Source organism: Octodon degus, unplaced genomic scaffold (genome assembly GCF_000260255.1).
Source record: "Octodon degus isolate 3935 unplaced genomic scaffold, OctDeg1.0 scaffold00131, whole genome shotgun sequence".
NCBI classification, from domain to species: domain Eukaryota; kingdom Metazoa; phylum Chordata; class Mammalia; order Rodentia; family Octodontidae; genus Octodon; species Octodon degus.
Genome location: NW_004524707.1, coordinates 3259921 through 3278689, shown reverse-complemented (window position 1 = coordinate 3278689; position 18769 = coordinate 3259921). Strand labels below are relative to the sequence as shown.

At 51.7% G+C, this 18769-nt stretch overlaps 1 protein-coding gene across 3 annotated transcripts in view; it reads left to right on the top strand.

Annotated features, from left to right (window-relative positions):
* The window catches only part of Plxna2 (plexin A2), a 205160-nt gene that overhangs the window by 65967 nt on the left and 120424 nt on the right, over nucleotides 1-18769 (top strand). Inside the window, exon 4 of one of the 3 annotated variants that reach the window (XM_023701236.1) lies at nucleotides 16214-16282. The exons of the other annotated variants lie outside the window; for them this stretch is intronic. Coding sequence (XP_023557004.1) covers nucleotides 16214-16267 — 54 coding nt within the window. The 3' untranslated portion in view covers nucleotides 16268-16282. Of the gene's footprint in view, nucleotides 1-16213; nucleotides 16283-18769 lie in introns of those variants that run through there. 3 annotated transcript variants of the gene reach the window in all.

The window sequence follows — 18769 nt, the reverse complement described above, 5'->3', positions numbered from 1 at the left end:
ATGGGGCATATATAAAACATTTAAAATAATAACTGGTCATAACAAGCACCCAACAAAATGTAGCTGTTATTATTGCTACCTTACCAAGCCCTGTAGGTTCCACAAGTGACAGCGACAGTGTATGGCTAAGCCCCTGACCTGGCCATCACCCGGCAGGGAGATGGGGACTCTCCTCCCTCCCTCTCACTTGATAACGCTACAGGCCCCGTGGGTCTGCCCACGCCACATGCTAACCAGGCTGACCTACCCACACTCAACCCATATTCTCTGGCTCCGTCTTGCAGCCGGCTCACAGCCAGCAGGAGACGGTACCGCTCAGTACAGCACCCTTGGGCGGAGCAGTCCTCCAGGAAGTAGCCCTTCCTCAGCCCCAGGGGTGTCATTGAGGTCCTGGCACTGCTGTCCTCTGTGTCAGGCATTAGCTGGCTCACTGGCATCATTCCTTGTCATTTTCCTTTCCCTATCTTCTCCTCTTCATTAGCCTGTGAGATTCTTGAGAGGAAAAACTAAACAGTATTTTACTTATCTTTAATAATTATCATACGGAAAGAAGTTTAAAAACCTGTTGGCTGATGAATCATCCAAGAATGGTTCATTGTTCATTAAAAACTGTAGCCAATTCAGAGTAAAAGGCAGTTTTCATCAGCACACAGTCCTGTTTCAAAGGCCAAAATAATTTTATGATCACGGAATCATGGAATTTGAGTATCCCATGGCACGCATCCCATTTCCTGGTGCTTGGTCAAGCTGGGCCCTGCATGCCACGCCACAGGGAGTCCTGCCTGCTGGCCACCGCATGCCCCCGCCTGCTCCGCATCCCAGCCTATAAGGCTGTGCTCCCCTGCCTCCCTGGCTGGCCCCACCTCGCCTCCCAGCTAAAGTTCAGATCTGCGACCCTGCTTCCCCTCAGCCTGCCAATCACCTGTCCCCAGAGATGGTCCCCAAGGCCCTTCCCAATCCTCCTCAGCTTCCAGTCACAAATGACTGCTACAGGGCAGGCTGGTCTTTGTTTAATGTTCTTTTTCTTTGACTTTGGGCAAAGAGGAAGATAAATGACACTCTGTCTCTTTAAGGTAAAAAAGAGGCATTAAAAAAAGGCCTTTTTTTTGCCTTTTAAGAGAAAAAAAAAATCTCCAAGTTATTAGGGGAAAGAAAATCATTTGACTTAAGCAGCCTCTGGCAGTCTGGTGATGCTGAGAACAATATACCTGTCAGCATCTATCAGGTTTGGAAAACAAAGCCATCTGCATATGGGGAGTGAAGGGGGGCACGGAGGGAGAAAGGTGGTGAATAGCTAATGAGGGATGCGCCAGCACCCCACAGCTCCCTGGGAGAGTTCTTGCAGATCTGGTTTTCTATGGCCCACAGTGGCCACCAAAGTCCAGAAATTTGAGGAAGAAGCCTGGGTTTTCAGAGTCATTTTAGTAGTAAAGATTTTAGGGTTCATGCAATCTGATCCCCCTCCCTTTTATAAGGTCAAGACCAAAGCCGCCCTTGAGGTGTGTCAGACCACACCAGGATTTAGGTTTCTTGGCCTTCTTAGCTTGGCACCCTCCTCTGCTGGCCAATCCCTGTTCTCACCTGTTGATCACGGTGTTTCTGCTCCTTTCTTCTGGAAGAAGCCCTGGCTGTGCGCAGCACGCTCAGGTCTCACTAGTCCTTTAGGTCCAAGTACCGTCTTCCCAAATCCTGATTCCGTTTCTCTTCCACCCCAACTCTGCCCCTGGAACATCCTAGGTGCCCAAGGTGACTTCCTGGACCCAGCTCTCTCTGGGACTCCAGGGTGTCCCAGCCCTGGCCCCCTGCCACCAAGAGAGGACTAGCTCTGGAACTGATTTTCTAGGAGAGTGGTCCTGATCCCAGCAGGGCCAGTTTTACCCATTTTGGGTCCAACATCAACCTGCCCTGGAGCTAGGTCTCTGCCATCTCAAGTCCATGGTGGGAGAATGAGAAATACGGTGAATTAAAGTTCTTCCAGCACACCAGGAAAAGGGTCCAAACTCTGATAGTTAGCCTATCTGAACTGTCCCTTGTCTTGTCCTCTCCCAACTCATCTGCCCTTTTTTTCAGCTGTTGATCATGTGCTGTTCTGGTTTGTGTTTAGGTCTCCCCCCTCATGTTGTCACGGGCTTTTTCAGAGGTGGCAGAATCTAGTGTATGATCGATGCATAGTGAATGCTGGGATTAAGGGTGCTGGGATTAAGAGTAGATGATTGCTGGATCAGCCCACTGATTGGATTGGCGCCACTCTAATCTCAGTAGATTGGATACAATGTAAGGGACTGAAGGAGGGAGGCTTCTCTCCCTTGGTTGCTTTTGCTACCGTCCACCGTCTTGCCCTTCTGCCATGCCACCCTGCCTTGGAGCCCGCCAATTATGGACTGAAACCGCTACAAACTGTGAGCTAACTAAGCTTGTCCTCCTTTAACTTTAGGTGTCAGGCATTTTTGTCTCAGCAACAAGAAAAGTGACTGGGCCCTCTCAGCACAGGAATGGATCTGCCTTTCTCCCGGCCCAGCATCCTATAGCATGGTGCTCTGGGAGTATCTGCAGGCTGCCTAGGGACAGAGAAGACCCTCTCTAGGGAACTGACTTAAAAAGTACAAGCCAGGTGGATGATCAGCTCAGCCTAAGAGGAAACCAGTGAGGGGCTAGGATGGCTCTTGAGTGAGTGTGGAGAGAAGTGTGAAATCTGTGACCGTGGAAAAGCCTGGCATGTGCCCGCCAGCATCCCTTCTCTCCTGTCTGCTGAAAGTCTGAGTCCTGTTTCCCTGAGCTCATGTCCTGGTTGAAATGAGGCTTACTGGGTACCATGCCTTGGCCATGGTACTCACCCTCTCTCAGGAATAGTGCCTCTCCTTCTTAAAAAGCACTATTTATCTCCTCCCCGTCTTTATATTTCCTTTTTGTTGTTATTATTGTTGTTTTCTTGATAAAATTAGAGACTTCCCAAGCTCTTAGAGACTGCTAAAAGCAACAAAAAAGGCACTTCCTTCTGATGTCTTGGTTTTTATCCAAGGTCAGCTGTGTATCTTGGGAAAGGCACTGCACCTCTCTGAGGCTATGTACTCTCTTGCAGGACAGTAGCAGTGTGCTCTACCCAAGAGGCTCAGATGAGGATTCAATAGAGAAATGTGGTGTTTCTTCATTCAGGACATGTTGCCTGAGCACCTGCTATGGGTCGAATGCCCTCTGTCCTAGCTGCTAGGTTACACATCAGGGAACAGAATGGACAAGGCCCTGCTGCGTGCGAGTGCAAGGCGCGTTCTGTCCTCATCGCTGTCTCTCCTCTGGACACAACTCTTCCACTCCCCATCTGGATGTGGTCCCATCTGAATGGGGGAAGGAGGAGGACAGGAACATGAACACACAGGAATACCACTTCTCGTACATGTCACCTTTCAGCCTTCCTTTGGCCTCCATATTCCTGTCCCACTCTACATGAGTAAATGAAGGGTCCCAAGAATTGGGTGGTGTGGCCGAGGTTTGGCGCATAGGCCTGGAGACGCCAAAATTTTCACCGATGCTTTCTGTCTCTAAAGACCTACGTGGGCTCCATCAAGATGTGACCACATGGCAGATCCACATTGTCACCCAGGCCAGCAGGGACATGTCTGGTGCCCAAAAGCCAGAGTGCCACTCCGTGATGGTTGGGGAAGGGGTGGCAGACAGGTGTGGGCATTTCTTTCTGCTGAGTCTGAATCTATGTGTGGAGTTTCACCAACGGGGATCTCAATAGGGAATTGGTATTTGGGCTGCTAAATAACCGCAATTTGTACTAAGCAGAAACAGTAATTATGCACCATGTGCAGGCTGCTGCGGCTATCTTCCCACTAGAGAGGAGGGGGGCAGAGGGGACTCCGGCCTGTAGCCTGCAGAGATGCTTCCTCCGAGGGTCCTAAGGTGCCCTTCCAGGCCCAGGGGTGTGGAGGAAGTAGTGGGCAACTAGAAGAATGAGGGGCCAGGGGTGCACACCTCCACTTCCGGAGACTCGCGGCTCATCCAGCTGCCACCTCCGTAGGCCACTCATCAGTAAGGCCATGCCAGTTCTCATTAACACAAGTAAACACGCGTCCCAGCGCTGGGCAGGGGACACATGTGTTGCTATTTAATTATATAGTAGTGCTGAGTCTATGATGGCGCCTCCAGGGAATGGCAGCTGCAGACAATGAGCTGCATGGAGCACATTCAACACTACTTAGTTAATTAATTCATTATCACTCACTTTGCTGGGGGTGGGCAGAGTCTCCCCGTGTCCTCTCTCCCTGCCTGTTCCTTCTTCCTCTGAGCCCTGGTCTTACCGAAGCTCTATGAAAGCTCACCATCCGGACCAGGCCCCAGGCCCCAGAGTCTTGGGCTGTGCTTCAGCGCAAGAGGGAGGCTGAAAATGAGCGGAGATCCGCACAGCGTGGCAGTCACACGTGGGTTTTCTTTGTCTAGGTGATGCCAATCCCCAGCGACCTAGATGCAGGGAGTCAGCACACACATCCCGACATAGCCTCGAGCTCCGCTCTCTATTTTGGGAACTCTCTGCCTTGCTCAGTAGCCCGGGGTGCAGACCCAGTGCTGTGCCGGTGCTGTGCGCAGTCTCAGCAGCCCTTGCCGATTCTGCGCTGTGAGCCGGGGCCCTCCCAGGATGGGAAGGAAGGAAGGAGCACCGCAGGCCCCGAGGGTGCCAGCGCCTGGGCCCACGTCACGGAAGCCAGGCGTTAGGCATCCACCTAGGTGGAAACTGACAGGAGAGAGATTTTCTCTTGGGTTCCTTCTCGTGTGGGCCCGCCTAGCTCCGCCACCCCTCCCGCCCCTGGCTGGCTCTCGTTTCGCTTTCTTCGCCCATGGCTTTGTGCTTGCGTCCTTTTCCTTTCCTCCCCTCACACCTGTGGACTTTATTCTTCATTCTTTTGAACTCACGGAGGCATTTTCTAGCTCTTTCCGTGTGTCTTTGTCCCTCAGCCTCGGAGCTGTCTGTGTGGCTCCAAGTCAGTGTAAGCTGGGGGGAGGGGGGCACAAGGACAGCAGGACACCCCCCCATCCTCTTCCTGTGCCTGGCACTGTCCTCTGCGGACGTCCAAGCATGCAGGGAGTGACAGGTGTGCCCTGCCTTTGCCCAACCTCCTGCAGCCCCCGAGGGCCCATTGCCCCTTTCCTCCTCCTGCCTGCTTTTCTTCATCACAGCCTGATGTCTGCCCCGAGGCAGCTAGCTAAGCCAGAGAAACCCCAGAGTAAAGGGGCACAAGCAAACCGGGGACCAGGATTGGAGCTTGGTGAGCACGGCTGGTGCTTCTGTGGGAATTCTGCCCCAGCCATTCAAAATGTCAGTCTTTGTGGTTGATTTCTTGTCTATACCATGTGCTCAAGGTGAAAACACATGGTGTGTCCTTGCCTTTGTGTGTGTGTGTGTGTGTGTGTGTGTGTGTGTGTGTGTGTGTGTGTGTGAAGGAGGCAGTGGAAAGAGGGTCCCTTTGCAGAGTCTTACTTCCTTGTGCTGTGGACCATGCCTTCCTGGCTCTCAGGGGAAGTGGCCGTCGCTTTACGTAGAAGCCCTAGCCCTTGGGGGCTGTGCTAGAGTTAACCTTAGAAGTGCCTTTCTGGGCAGCAGGAAAGAGCAGAGCAAGCCCCAAACCTATCTGCCAATGGGAGCTGTAGAACATGGCTCTCTTTGGTCCACACTGAGTCCCAGATCCCCTGGTCCAAGTGGCAGGAGTAGACTCATGCCTCTTCCCACATGTATTTTTCCCACTGAGGCTCTAGGCTGCTCTCAGCGCAGAGCTCTGGCCCTAACCTGAGGCAGGGCCAACATGGCTGTGAGCTTCCCTCTGGGTCCTGCAGGAGTGCAGGTCAATGGCTCCAATCAGCCCTGGAATGGCCTTGGACCAAAGAGAGGCCACTGGACATGTGTGTGGGGGCTTTGGGAGAAATACAGCTGCCTGAGGCTTGCCCTGGGCTTGGGAGATAGAGGGTACGAGCTAAGCTGTGGACCAGAAGTCAGAGAAGTTCAGAGAGGCCCACAGTTCTGCTGCCAAGACACGTGACCTTGGGTGAGTCCCATAAACTCTTGAGCCTTGTCCCCCCACCACAAAACTGCAGTAATGGTTCTCAGCCCCAGGCATGCGGTGAGGCTACAGTGAACTGTTAGATGAGGAAACACTTCAGAAGCAATAAAAATCCTCTAAATGTAGGTTACTAGGATTCCTTCCCATCAGGGATGAGGTTCCCTCTTCTGAGTAAGAGAATACGAGCTATAAAATGAATCAGAGCTTGGGCACCCCCATACCAGATGCCTGCAGGCACATGGGGGACAGCCCAGCAGCAGACCTACAGGAGCAAGGGCCAGGCTATCCAATATTTGGCTCTCTGGACCTTAAGAAAGAGGCAAAATTAATGTCCCATTCTCACAGTCCTTTGCCAGTCATCAGGGAAAACTCAGATTGGAGGCAAAAGTGATGCCAAGCTTTGCTTCCTGCCCCGGAGAGCGCTCATTGCTATAATTCTCATGACACAGCCCCCACCTAAGCCTCTTTGCTAACAGAGTATTTTTAACCTGCCACCTCCTTCCGCTTTGCCGATCTGCAGACAAGGGTCCCTGTGAGATAACAGAATCCATTAGTGCCGCTAGAGTCAGGCAGTGCCTGCTAAGTATGTCCTTAGCAGCTCCTTCCTCCACCCCTGGTAGCCGCTACCCACTGATGGCCAGCTATTGGAGGCTTGTGGGAAAGAAGTCCCGCTCCCCCAGCCAGGCCTGGGAGGGCCCCTATAGCCCCCTTACTGGAAGTTTTCACAGACGATCTCTGGCTGTGCTCTTTAAGGAGTCAAACTGTCCCACTTGTAAGCAGCTAGGGTACTTGCATCTTCCCTTGTTCCTTCAAACCCCATAAGCATTAAGGAAGAGCAGCTCTCAGACTCGCCCTGCTCTGAGACCACACCAGGAGGAAGAAGTCCCTGCTGTGCTCTTTTCTCTGGGATGGGGCAGAAGATAGGGAACTTTCCCTGTCCTAGGGAGATTGGGGGTAGGGGCCCCTTTCCTTCCTCCTTTCCCTCCTCAGGTGGGTGCAGTGGGGCTGGGACAGAAGAGTTTGGGGAAACAAAAAGGGCCCAAGGGAGAAGCTAGTAGGGTTGCCTGGCCCTGGCGGGGAAGCCAAAGACCTTCAGGGCTGAAGGTGTCCGCTGGCCAAGTGCTCTCTGATCACATACCCACACACCAGCCCCCTCCTGGTAAGGCCAATTTCCAGGCTAAACTGTTCATTATTGCCACCCAGCAGCACTGTGCAGAAGTGTCAGTCCCCATAAGCGCAGTGAGAGTGGACAGGTGAGCATGCGGATTCAGCTGCCTCACTGGCTCCATCTGGGGAGGGGTAGCCCCAGACATTAGAGGGGAAGAAGGGTGGCAATGTCCAAGGTGAGGGAAGGACATCGGCTCAGGCACAAGCAGAGTGCTGCAGCCCAGAGCGCCTCTGCAGAGCAGCCGCCTGCGAGCACTGTGAAGGCACTGGGGACTTGGGCTGAACATACCCACAACAGCCAGGAAGGGACTCTAGCCCTCACTGCTTAGTAGTGGTGGCCAGGGTTGGAGATGTAAGCGGAGTGGCAACCTGTAACTAGGGAACCAATTACAAGGTTGGGGACAAGGAGAGTCTGAAAAGGCTTCCCAGGGGTGACAGCTAAGCTAATTGTGTCACCCTAATGCACGCAGTTAGGAGCCCCCACCCCAGGTCCCAGGACACCGCCATCCATGCCTCTCATCAGTTTGCGAGGAGCAGGGAGCTACTCATGGCCTCTCCACTGTCCCTGCCCCTGCTGGCTTGTGGGATCTGGCCTGCCTGCCTGCCTGCCTGCCTGCCTGCCTGCCTGCCTGCCTGCCTGCCTGTGTGCAGGAACCACCTCCCACCCAAGCAGAGACGTTTATGACCTATTCCTGACTTCATGCTGCCTCATAGTCTGTCTCTTCTAGGCTAGCATCTGTCTCAGGGTCTCCCTCTCTTCCTTTCCTTTTTCTTCTTTTTACTGAGGATTAATCCCAGGGCCTTTATTCTGTGCTACATTGCAATTTTTTTCCCTTGTGTTTTTTCTTCTAAAACAGGGTCTCCCTAAGTTGCAGAATTACCCACTCTAGGCCTGAGCTCCCTATCCTGCCTCAGCCTTCCAGGTGGCCGAGATTATAGACTTGCACCCATATTCCCCACTAGCTTCTGCATTTAAAAAAGAACAACAACAACAAAACCTTTTTAATGGCTCCCAACAGCTTTTAGGTCTGGCTGAAACTCCTGAGTGAGGTTCTGGCCTCCTTCCACCAGAAATGTTCCAGCTTTGCCTCCCTTCCTTTCCCCACCACTGCTGTACTCATACCCTCTGCCCCAATTTCTCTGGCCCCAGGAGCCTGGGAATATGGAGCCCTCCCCACTCCTCCCCCACTTATGGCTTCATCCCATCCCCCTCTTTGAGGCCCCCTAGGCTGCCTTCCTCCGTTGACAGCTCAAGAACCACCTTGCTTTCCAATAGTTCCATTGCTGAGCTGAGCTCGCCTTGTGTGTCTAGCACTCTTTTTTATTTATTTTATTTTATTGAGAAATATCATTGAGACAGTTTCAAAGCTGATTAATAGGACATTTTCAGTAATTAATACATTGTACATTGTTATCTTCTTAGTGGTTATCCATAGTACAAGAAGCAGACAGGATATCCTGTCCAAACACTATTGCTATAAATCTTTCTTCTCATTGAATTAAGCTAAAGTAGCTGTATATCTATCCTAACTATTCTGTATGTACAAATACAAAATGGTCCTTCCTTTGTATCCCCTTATTTTATTTAGTCCTGTCAGAGATGGGTATTCTATTGGCATCTAAATACTATAGGTGCTTGAATTCAGCCAAACAATCCAACACAGTCCAACAGTCCACAATAGTAGTGGGTTATCCGCAGAAGTTGTTGACTAGAGCCTTTTACAGCTCAGCATATTAATATGGCTTTACTTTATATACCTTGTGTTTGTACTTTTCTGCTGGATGGTTGAGACCAAGATAAAGCAAGATAACAAGAAATGTAACTTTTGTATCTGATAAGGTCAGTCAAGTCCCCTCAGGATTTATCCTGTAACCCTGAACCACACTTTGTAGATCCTTTGTCAGTGTCAACCATGTGGATAAGTCACAGCCAATGCCTGACCAATTTGCTATCTGTGAAAGCCAGAGAAAAATTTTTCTCTCCATGTGACTCTCCTTGGGCACACTATACATCATCGATCACATTCCTCTGTGGCTCCATAATCTTCTTGATCAGAAAATTTTGGGCACAACTGAGTTACATGATGTTACAGTACAGGTTCTCCTATGTCCTCAGTCTCCACTGACCTTGAAAGGCTAGGGCCAAAATGTTGGCTGACTTTGCAGCTCTTCCTTTTCTCCTATTTTTGATCTGCTAACTTAGGTTGTTAACCCTCCAGAAGAGAAGCTAAAAAAAGACACAAGAAAAAGAAAAAAAAATGTCACAGGACTGTCCTGCCACAATGCTGTATATGGTTAGATTTCTAAATTTCTATGTAAAAATACGTGTTTATTCCTGTTTTTTTAAAAAATATGTATTTTCTTCATATTCTGTAAGGACTTAAAGTTCAACACATCAATACCTGATGGAAAATACCTATTCCACGTTATGCCTAAGATGTTTGATATTGAGACAGATAGTTAGGGTAAACCAAACTGCATACGTTGCAGGGTAATAATAAGTGTCTAGCACTCTTGATGCCTCCTGAGCTGTAGTGTGTGGGGCAGCAGTGCTCACAGACTTCGCAGCGGCCTTGCTGGTTCCACCCCAAGCTTCACCTGTTTGCCAGATGGCTGACTTGGGGCGAGTTTCTTAACCTCTCTTGGTCTTCCTTTCCCAAGAACAACACAGCGATAATAGCAGGACCTGTGTCATAGGGCTATCATGGGCTTGGTTGGATGCCTTCATCCAGCTACAGCATACAGAGAAGGGCCTAGTAGCTGTCCTCCTCTCCTGAGGGGCAGGAAGCTGCAGACTTAATCCCTGTCCCGAGAGATTCTGCTCCTTCCCATCATCTCCTCTCAGAAAGAAGCTAAAGCTACAAAGGTGGCGAAGATTCATCTTGAATGAATGCTAATTTTATAGGTAGGTAAACTGAGGCCACAAAGAGCCAAGCTCTTGCCCAAATCACAGTGAAAAACTGCCCCCAAAACCAAGCAGTCAGCAGTGTCACACCCAGGACTCCCTCTCATCTTTCCATCTCTGATACAAACACTGTTTCTATCTCCTCTTTGGAGACAGCAGATGGCTGGTGTCCTCTCCAGCCTTCCTCAGCATAGCCTGGAGCCAGGTGTCCACCACTGACCTCAGCCCTCTCTGCTAGTGGAGCTCAGAAATCCTGGCCCTCCACATTTCCCTGCCTCCCGTGAGGCAGGCATGGTTGAAATCGGACTTCCATGTACGTCCGGGCTTAGCCTGAACAGGACAGTGAGGGCCTCCCTCCAGGCAGACCTGGGTTGGTACTCGGTCCAAACCCGCTCCTGGTACACAGTGTGCCAGGCACACAGGCACCACCAGACTCCTCCTTCTACCATGCATTGGGTACAATCTGGAAAACGCATTAGGTGGTGCATAGAGTAGTTGACGCGTAATTAATAAAGTACTGATTTTGGCTGGGAGCCTCCACTTAAAATAGCACCATGACTATGAAAAGCAGGCAGGGGAGGGAAGCTGGGGAGAGGCTGGAGACGAACCTGGACCATTATCTCAGGGCAAAGCACGCTGAAATTAGGGAAGGAAGAAAGAGATCATTCTATATTGTATAGAATGAGCTATACAACATAGAATGGGGTGGGTAAAACTGAGGCCCAGGGCAGCTGAATGTCCTGCCCAAGGGCTCTTGGCATTGAGGGGAACTGGGAACCTGAGCCTGGGCAGAGGCACAGCCTGGCAGCACCCTCAGGTAGTCAGAGAGTGCCACTCCCAGGCCACAGAGCACTCCCTCTTGAGGTTGCTTGTTCCAGGAATGGTTTTAATTTGAGAGATGTTTTAATGGCATTTTGAGACAGACTGTTCCTCGCCGACTCTCCAGAGAGGCTGGGGGGGGGGGGGTGTTCACTGCTTCTTTGAAGAAGCAAAAAAATTAAAAAAAAAGAAAGAAAGAAAAGCAGCAGCCTTTTCTTCTGCAGGCATGTTCATGTCCAGGTTGCCCTCAGTGCAGCCTCAGCTGCTGGGGAGAGGGGAGAGGGGAGAGGGAAGCGAGGGGCTGCAGCAAGGTGCAGAGAGGGAGGAAGCCTTCTGTGGTGAATTCAGACGCCTGGCCTTGGGGGCATCCTCCACGGAAGCAGAGCCCTCTGCTCCCATCAGAGAACCCAAACTGGTTTTCTGAAGCAAAATGCAAATTTCGACCCACTGATCAACCTGGGTAGGGCAGCATCACCTCCAGCCTGCCCACCCTTAACAAAGGACCCAGGCAGCACACCTCCCCAGACCTGAAGCCACAGCTCAGCTCCGGGTGGAGGAGTCAGCCATGGAAGGTTCTGGAAACTCTCAAACCAAATCCTGGTAACAAAGGGGAAAGTGGGGCACATTATATCAGACAGAAAATCCTAATATGGCCCTACCCCCTCCACTTGCAGTAATTTCTTCCTTTCACTCCAAGACAATAATGAATGAGCTTGTGGTCTTTTTTTTTTCAGCATGAAGGATCAAACTCAGGACTTTGTGTTTGCCAAGCTGATGCTTATGCTGCTGAGCTATATTTCTGATTCCTGTGCTTGTGTTTAAACAGTGGGGAAAGAGTGAGGTTGTGTGAAAGTGTTATGTCACAAGGCCCACAGGGCCCTCTCTCAGAAAAATTCATCTATTAATTATGTGGCATAGGAAGCAGCCCTCTCTTCTAGGACATAGTCTGTGTGGCATTTGTTTCTGAACCTCCAGAGCAAAAGCATCCTCCCTGGTGCATAGTAGGTCCTCACTGTTTGTGGCAAGATGGAGAAGACAGAAGCCAAATCCGTGGTCTCAGCCCCGGTCTCTCCCCCAGCATATTGGATTCAATGAGACAGGAGCCACAGGACAGCAAGGCACTGCCACACACCTGCTGCCTGGTCCCTCTAGTTTTGTGCTCTGTTCCATTCTGATCACTGCCAGCTTGACAGAACCAACCACCAGGGGACCATAAGGAGTTTTAGCCTCACCCCAGGTTCCCCATGCAGACACCTTGTTCTCAGATATCCAGAGCTTGAACCCAGAATGTTACACTCCTTCCCAGAGGGAAATGAGTCAGAGTTTTGAGCCAGAGGCCCAGCTGCCCGCCAGATTCCAGTCCCAACCTTGTCTACTTGAGGGGCAGGGGGAAGGGTTATGCTCATGAAGGGAACCCAGGGAAGCCGAGGAGGAGTGGGAAGCGGTGTGATGGCCTGGTAGCAGAGGGGTGGATGGAAGGGGGAGCTATGCGGGTTGGGTTTCACGGGCATTCCACAGCGGGCCTCTCAGGCAGCTGAATCAGAGCTGAGGGAGCCACAGAGACCAGAGGAGCCTCGTAGTCGAGTGTGGGCAAACCTGATAGCCCATCTGGAACCCATCCATGGCCAGGCTGCCTCCCCATGCACTGAGCTCATTGGAGGAGCCACAGCCGGGGAGCTGGGCCAGGCGCCTCCAGCAGTGGGCAGCAGATCCCCCAGGTGCCAGCCCCCAGGTCACCCTCTTAGCACTCAAGTCCCCTTCACACGGGCTCCCAGCTTTGGTGCCTTACCCTTCCTGCCTGAGAATCACAGACTGTGAAAGCTACAGCTCTGGATAGTGCAGGCAGAAGGAGGAACAGCACAAAAGTGCTGGCCATGCCCAGCCACCTGGGAATGCCAGCCCCATCCCTAGCAGCAAGAAGTCTGGGGGCTACCCAGGTATCAACAGGCTTTCAAACTACACAGACGAGCCCGCCCCCCCAGCCCTTAGCTGTCAGAGACCTAAGTCTTCCATCTTTCTAGGAAAATTAGGTGGTAGACACAATGCAATGCAAAGAGCTCAAATGTCATCACCAGAGCACATGAGAGCACAGAAGAGGACAGTGCCCATGCCTGTGACACTGATGTGTGGCAGCTGTGGCTAGCAGAATTGCACCTGTCTTCAGAGCGTCCTCCCCAACTCCTGTGGGACAAGGACAGGGACTGCGCTGCTCACTGACTTGGAAGGAGTCATGTAGTTTCATTGGCACCCACCCTATTTATTGGACCCTCACCAGCCAGCATGCAGCGTGAGCACTGAGGGGCCATCTATGTCCTCATCCCAGGCAGGGAAGCACAGTGCTCTGTAATCAGGAAGGGGCTCACTCACCAGGATACCCACAGCTGGCTGAGTGCCAAGACAAGCTGCCCATTTGTCAGAAATCCCCACAGGGTCAGAGGCAGCCAGACCACCTGGAGGGAACTAGGCGCTTTCACCCACTCCAAATCTCTTTTAACAACAAACTCTGAGTAGGGCCTGTTTCCCCAACTCAGCTTCCTGCATGGTGTTTGCTTAATCTGTCTGTCCAAAATCCCTCTCCAAATAGGAGGTTTCCTGCCCAGCGCTGGTGATCAGAGAGCTAATTATCTGAGATTAGAGATGGGGTGGGGGGGCTCCCATTTAATTACAGGGAAAAATTAGCCCAAGTAATGTTGTCAAGGATGCTACGATTAGAAGGAAAGCCCAGGTGTGGATGCAGGTCAGCGTGGGAGTAGGGCAGCATGGAGCTTAGGCTGTGTCCTGCCCACAGGATACCCTGGAGCCTGGGTAGAGGGCCACAGCTGGGAGGAGCTTCCCTCTGGAAGAATGAGAGAGGGCGGAGTGAAACTAGGGCCAGATGGCAGAAACACAGACCGGTGGGTGCAAAAACTTGGGCAGACAGAGGAGGATAAGGAAGGGAGATGGGAAAGAACAAGTGGGAGTTGGAAGGAGGTCAGCATGAAGTGAGGCAAGTGTCAAGACCATTTCTCCCCACACGCTCTGAGCATCCCCCTTTTTCTTTCTGAGATAGGGAGGAGGAGGACGAGAGCAACAGAGGCCAGTACTTGTTCCTTCTCCCTCCTCCCTGGCTCCCCTCTCTCCTCCCACCCTGCCCCCTGTGGCACCCACCCAGTGACCTCGCTCCTCCACCCACCATGCAGGTGGGCAATGCTCTTGGCCGGGAAGGGACACGGTGGCAAGCTCATGCTCACTGGGCTGTCCCACTGACCTTAAGTGTCCTCTGCAGCCTGAGGATGGGCCTCATGCCAAACAGCACTTGCCTCTTCTCCTATGAGAAGACTGTCTTGGCTAAGAATAAGCACTCATTCATTAATTTAATCATTTTTTTCTTTCATACAAATAGATCCAGAGCACCTATGAGTTTTTATTAGTTTAGTGGAGTTTGAGTCAGCCTTTAGCTTTGAGTGTTGGTGGCAAATCCCACTTCCTTCACCTCCCCTAAAGATACCCACTGACTGCCTGCTACCTGTAGACCTGAAGGTATAAGCTCTCGCTACAAAATCTGATAGTATGTGGAGGCCCCATACAACAAGGTACAGATTCACACAATACAAAGAGAAAATGTGAGCACAATTATTTGTATACATTAACAGCCCACTTTTTTCTGAAGAAAAAGTTAAGGTGACTTGTGGTAAAAGATTTGGCAAACATCGATAATGATGGCTGGCTTGGAGCTAAAGTAGGCAATCTGCAAAAGGCAGGAGTAAACGAGCCCCCAAGGAGGTTAGCACAGGCCCCAACCCCACCCTCAGATTTGGCCTCTCCATCCCATTTGCCATATCCTCAAGGAAATGAAGGACATGAGAAGACCTCTGCTCTAGAAGTGTCCCTATTTTTCAGGAGAGACAATGGCCCGGCATTGCATTCTATAAGTGATTTATGATCAAGTGAGACCGTGCATGGAAACCAGGACAGGAGTTCAACATCAGAATCAGAGGTTTCTTTTATATGACAATATCTCATGTTACCTCCTGATAAAGTGCCAAGACTGTAACATCCATGTGACAACCGGCATTCAGGAGTTACTCTCATGAAGTAGCAAACAGTCAAAACCAAATGTGTAAGGCCATTAAGGAAAGGGAGGCTTGCTGGGTAAGCTTTTGTGGTCCAAGCTTGTGGCTTTCCGGAGCTCTAAGTTGATTCAAGGATAGAATGCAATTTTTTTTAAGCACCCCGTCGTGTTTGGCACTCTGCTAAAAGTTGAATAAAATGAACTGTATGGATTCAGCTCCTACCTCTGGGAATTTATAATTTATGTTGGCACTTAGGTAAGGGCTCAGGCAGCAGAAGAAGAGCATTAAAATGACAGACAGTAAGATGTTAGCATTATACCCAAGACAAAGGTGAGTGTCTTTTAGTGAGGCAAATGGATTAATAATCAGACTGACTCAGGTTCCATGCTGTCTGTGAGGCTGGTTGGCTGTGTGACCCAAGGCGAGGTGCCTCACTCTGCAGCCATGCGGAGTTTTTCATCTTTGAATGGGCTTGGTGCAAGATGCCTAGAGCCACATCCAGTGCAGAGTGTGTGCTCAGTTAATGATAAACACACTCCGTACCAGGATGACTCAGGAGCTGGGTTCCCAGACTGGGCATCTGGCCCTGAGTAAGCCATGAGGAGCTAAGTTCTCTGGATCCCCTTGGGAGGCTAACCGCCCTTTGGCTCTTGTGAGAAAGCCTCAAAGCCATTTGATTCCCCGATGGCTTGGACTCCTCAGAGCCACACTGGAGACTCTACTGTAGGTCTTTTCATGGGCATCCCCGAATGCCCTTTACCTCTGGGATGTTTACATCACCACTTGGATGTAAAGGAGCCCATGAATCTCCTTTCTCCTACCTGTTTCCCTTCCCATAAGGAAAGGCTTGGGCTTTGCTCCCCTGGAGAGTCACTGTTTAGGCTCTGCCTTCCAGCTCTAGTCCGATAAGCCACCCCAATCACCTCTTGTCCTCTTGTCTGTGGGAGTTCTGAGGCCTGCTAGAATAAAGGATGTCAACTCTCCCTTCCCCCAGAAGGACATCTTGTCCAGATTGGTTGTCAGGCAGCCCCAGGCAGCCAGCAGGTAACAGCAGGAGTGGGTGAGTATGGGAGCCTCCGAGCATGCACCCTCCTACCCCCAGCCACCTGGCCAGCTCTGCTCCAGCCCAGAGTCCCTCAGATATCCAGGGGCCAGAAGCACACTAGGTCATCCTCCAGCCACACGCCTGTCTCACCCTTTCCCCTGCTTCTTTGCAGCTCACCACCAACTTGTCAAAAGCTCTGCGAGGCCAAGTGCTGTTCTGTGAATGATCCCCATCCCTGGAGAGGATCTCTTTTAAAAGCGAAAAGGGGAAGTCTGGGGGCCTGGGAGGGGCAGAGGGTGCTTTATTTTGCTCACAAAAGCTGAGCTGCATCTCCTCGCAGCTCTTGCACAATAGCAGATCACACGTGGGCAGGTTTGTCCCGAAGTGCCTTCTCTGTGGTGAAAGCTGGAGCTTCCCTGTAGCTTTTCTCTCAAAAAGTAAAAGGGGTATCAGTCTGAGCACTGCTGTGTTTAGGACCAGGGGTCTCAAAGCTCGGTGACCCCAGAGTAGATCCTGCAGAGACACTGGCCAAACCCTTCCTGCAGGCTCTTGTCACAGGGCTGCCTTCACAAGGAGGCTGGGAGCTCTCGGGAGGGAGGTCCGGGCTGGAAGCCTGTTGCTCCCTTCTCCTCCCTTCCTCCTCTCTTCTCCTTCTCTCCCTCCCTCCCCCTTCTCTTTGTCCTCCCCTTCCCCACTCTACTCCCTTGGAAGAAGCAGAGCACAGGCCTGGGCAGTTGCCCCCATGGCCCCCTGAAGAATCCCTCCCCTCCCCAGTCGTGCTCTGCAGCCTGCTCCCACCCAGGTCTACAGGCCGAGGTCTGTCAGTGGGAACGTCCTCTCCATCCTGCTCACTTCCAGGTCCCTGAGTACTTGCCATCCCTTGTCTCACCGTTCACTCTGCAGCCTTGTCATGCTGGAAGAATTGTTCATCCCAGTTTTGTAGATGAGAAAAATGTGAATCGGCTCCCTCGGCACAGTGCCCAGAGGCCTCCAGCCCACTCCAGAATTAAGTTGCCAGCTGGGGTAGGATGGGTGGCACCTTCGGGGCAGGTAGACAAAAGTCAGGTTGGGCCACTGAGAAAGAAAAGGAAAAAGCCTGTGAAGGGGCTGCCCAAGGCGAGACCACATGATCTCTGGCTTGCCTTGTCTCTGCATGTTCTCTGCTTTTGTTCTCTGTTGCCCCTGTGATAGCACTCTGTAGTCTCAGCCCCTGTGCAGCTGCCCCTGGGGATGGTGACATTGTGGTCCCAGGTAAGGAGTGCCTCTTGGGTCAGAAGGAGTAAGAGAGTCCCCAGCAGCAGGACAGAGGCTGCCCCTTGCTGGCTGCTTGGCCGGGCCAATATTCTGCCAGTGTGCAGAGAAAAGGGAATACAAAGTTACTTCGCCCAAGGCCAAGGCCAGACCTCCCTTCCTTCCCTCACCTTTCTTGGTGAGATGCTGGCACCTGCTGCAGGGAACCAAACCCCAGCAATCTGGCTGCTGCTGGCACCATGCCTGGCAGCTGTGGGGCATCAGCGCAAGGAGGGGTGGGCAGCAGGGAGAAGCAGGTGGCCAAGCCAGAGGGAGCAATGTGACGGGTTGGGGGTAGTTTCAGAGCAGGGCTGCAGGAGGCATGGCCAGCGGCTGTCCATGGCACATCAAGCAGATAATGACAGCCTGCACTTGGCACCCCACACCAGCCCACCTTGATTAGAATGATCTGGCCCCAGAAGAATAGCAATGAATTAATTAGGGGTCTGTTGTCATGAAGCAGCTCATTATAAAAGCTCCTCTCATGGGAAGGGAGCTGCGGAAAAGTGTGAAGTCGACAGCATCCAGCCAGAATCTTTGCACAGCCCTTGGCCCTCCCCAGCTATCTCTTCTGCCCTTGGGCTCTGCCAGGAAGTCATAGGCTAGAGCACACGGGCACCCTGCGCTGCTGCTGGGGCGAGCAGGAGACAGAGCCTCTTCCCCTCCCCCTCTCCTCCAACACTGTTGTTGCACACCCAGGTCTCAGCCTCTCAGCCCAACCTCAGCCACCTTCCTTCCACCAACAGAACTCCAGCTTGCAGGCCCGGGATTTCTTTTCAGAGCAGCACCTTGAGTGTTTGTAGTACTTTCTTCTTAAGAGCTCTCACCAGGGCACTGGGGAGCCGGGAAGATCATTTCACTGGAAACGAATGTGGCAAGTAGTGTTTACAGTCCAGGTTCTGGAAGAGAGAGGACAGGTGGCGCAGGACGGGAGAATCCAGCTTTTACTAAAGATGGGAAAACAGGCCTGGGAAAAATGAAGTTTCCCCAGTCAGGTCTGGGCTCCTCTGCCTGCCAGCTGTGTGGCCTTGGGGAAGTCACCTCATCCCTATAGGCCTCAAGGAGATCGCCTCTGCCCTGCCTGGCATAGCAGTGCCTCTCTAGCATGCTGTGTAACAGTGAGGGTTAAATCACGTGACCTATGAGTCACAGTGCCCTCTGGCCTAAGCTCAGCAACAAGGACGCACGCATTCCATCAGGATGTATCATAGTGAGCCTACTGTGTGCCTGGAGGCCTACTGTGTGCGAGGCAGCACAGTGCATAGCAAAGCACAGCAGCTGTTAGTCTTGGGCACTTTCTTGTTGCTGAAATGAAATACCTGATACCCAAAGTTAAAGGAGGAAAGAGTTATTTTTGACTCACAGTTTATAGAAGTTTCATTCCATAGTGGTCTCAAGGCAGCAGGGCAGCAGGGCAGGGAGGCCTTGCAGAGGAGTC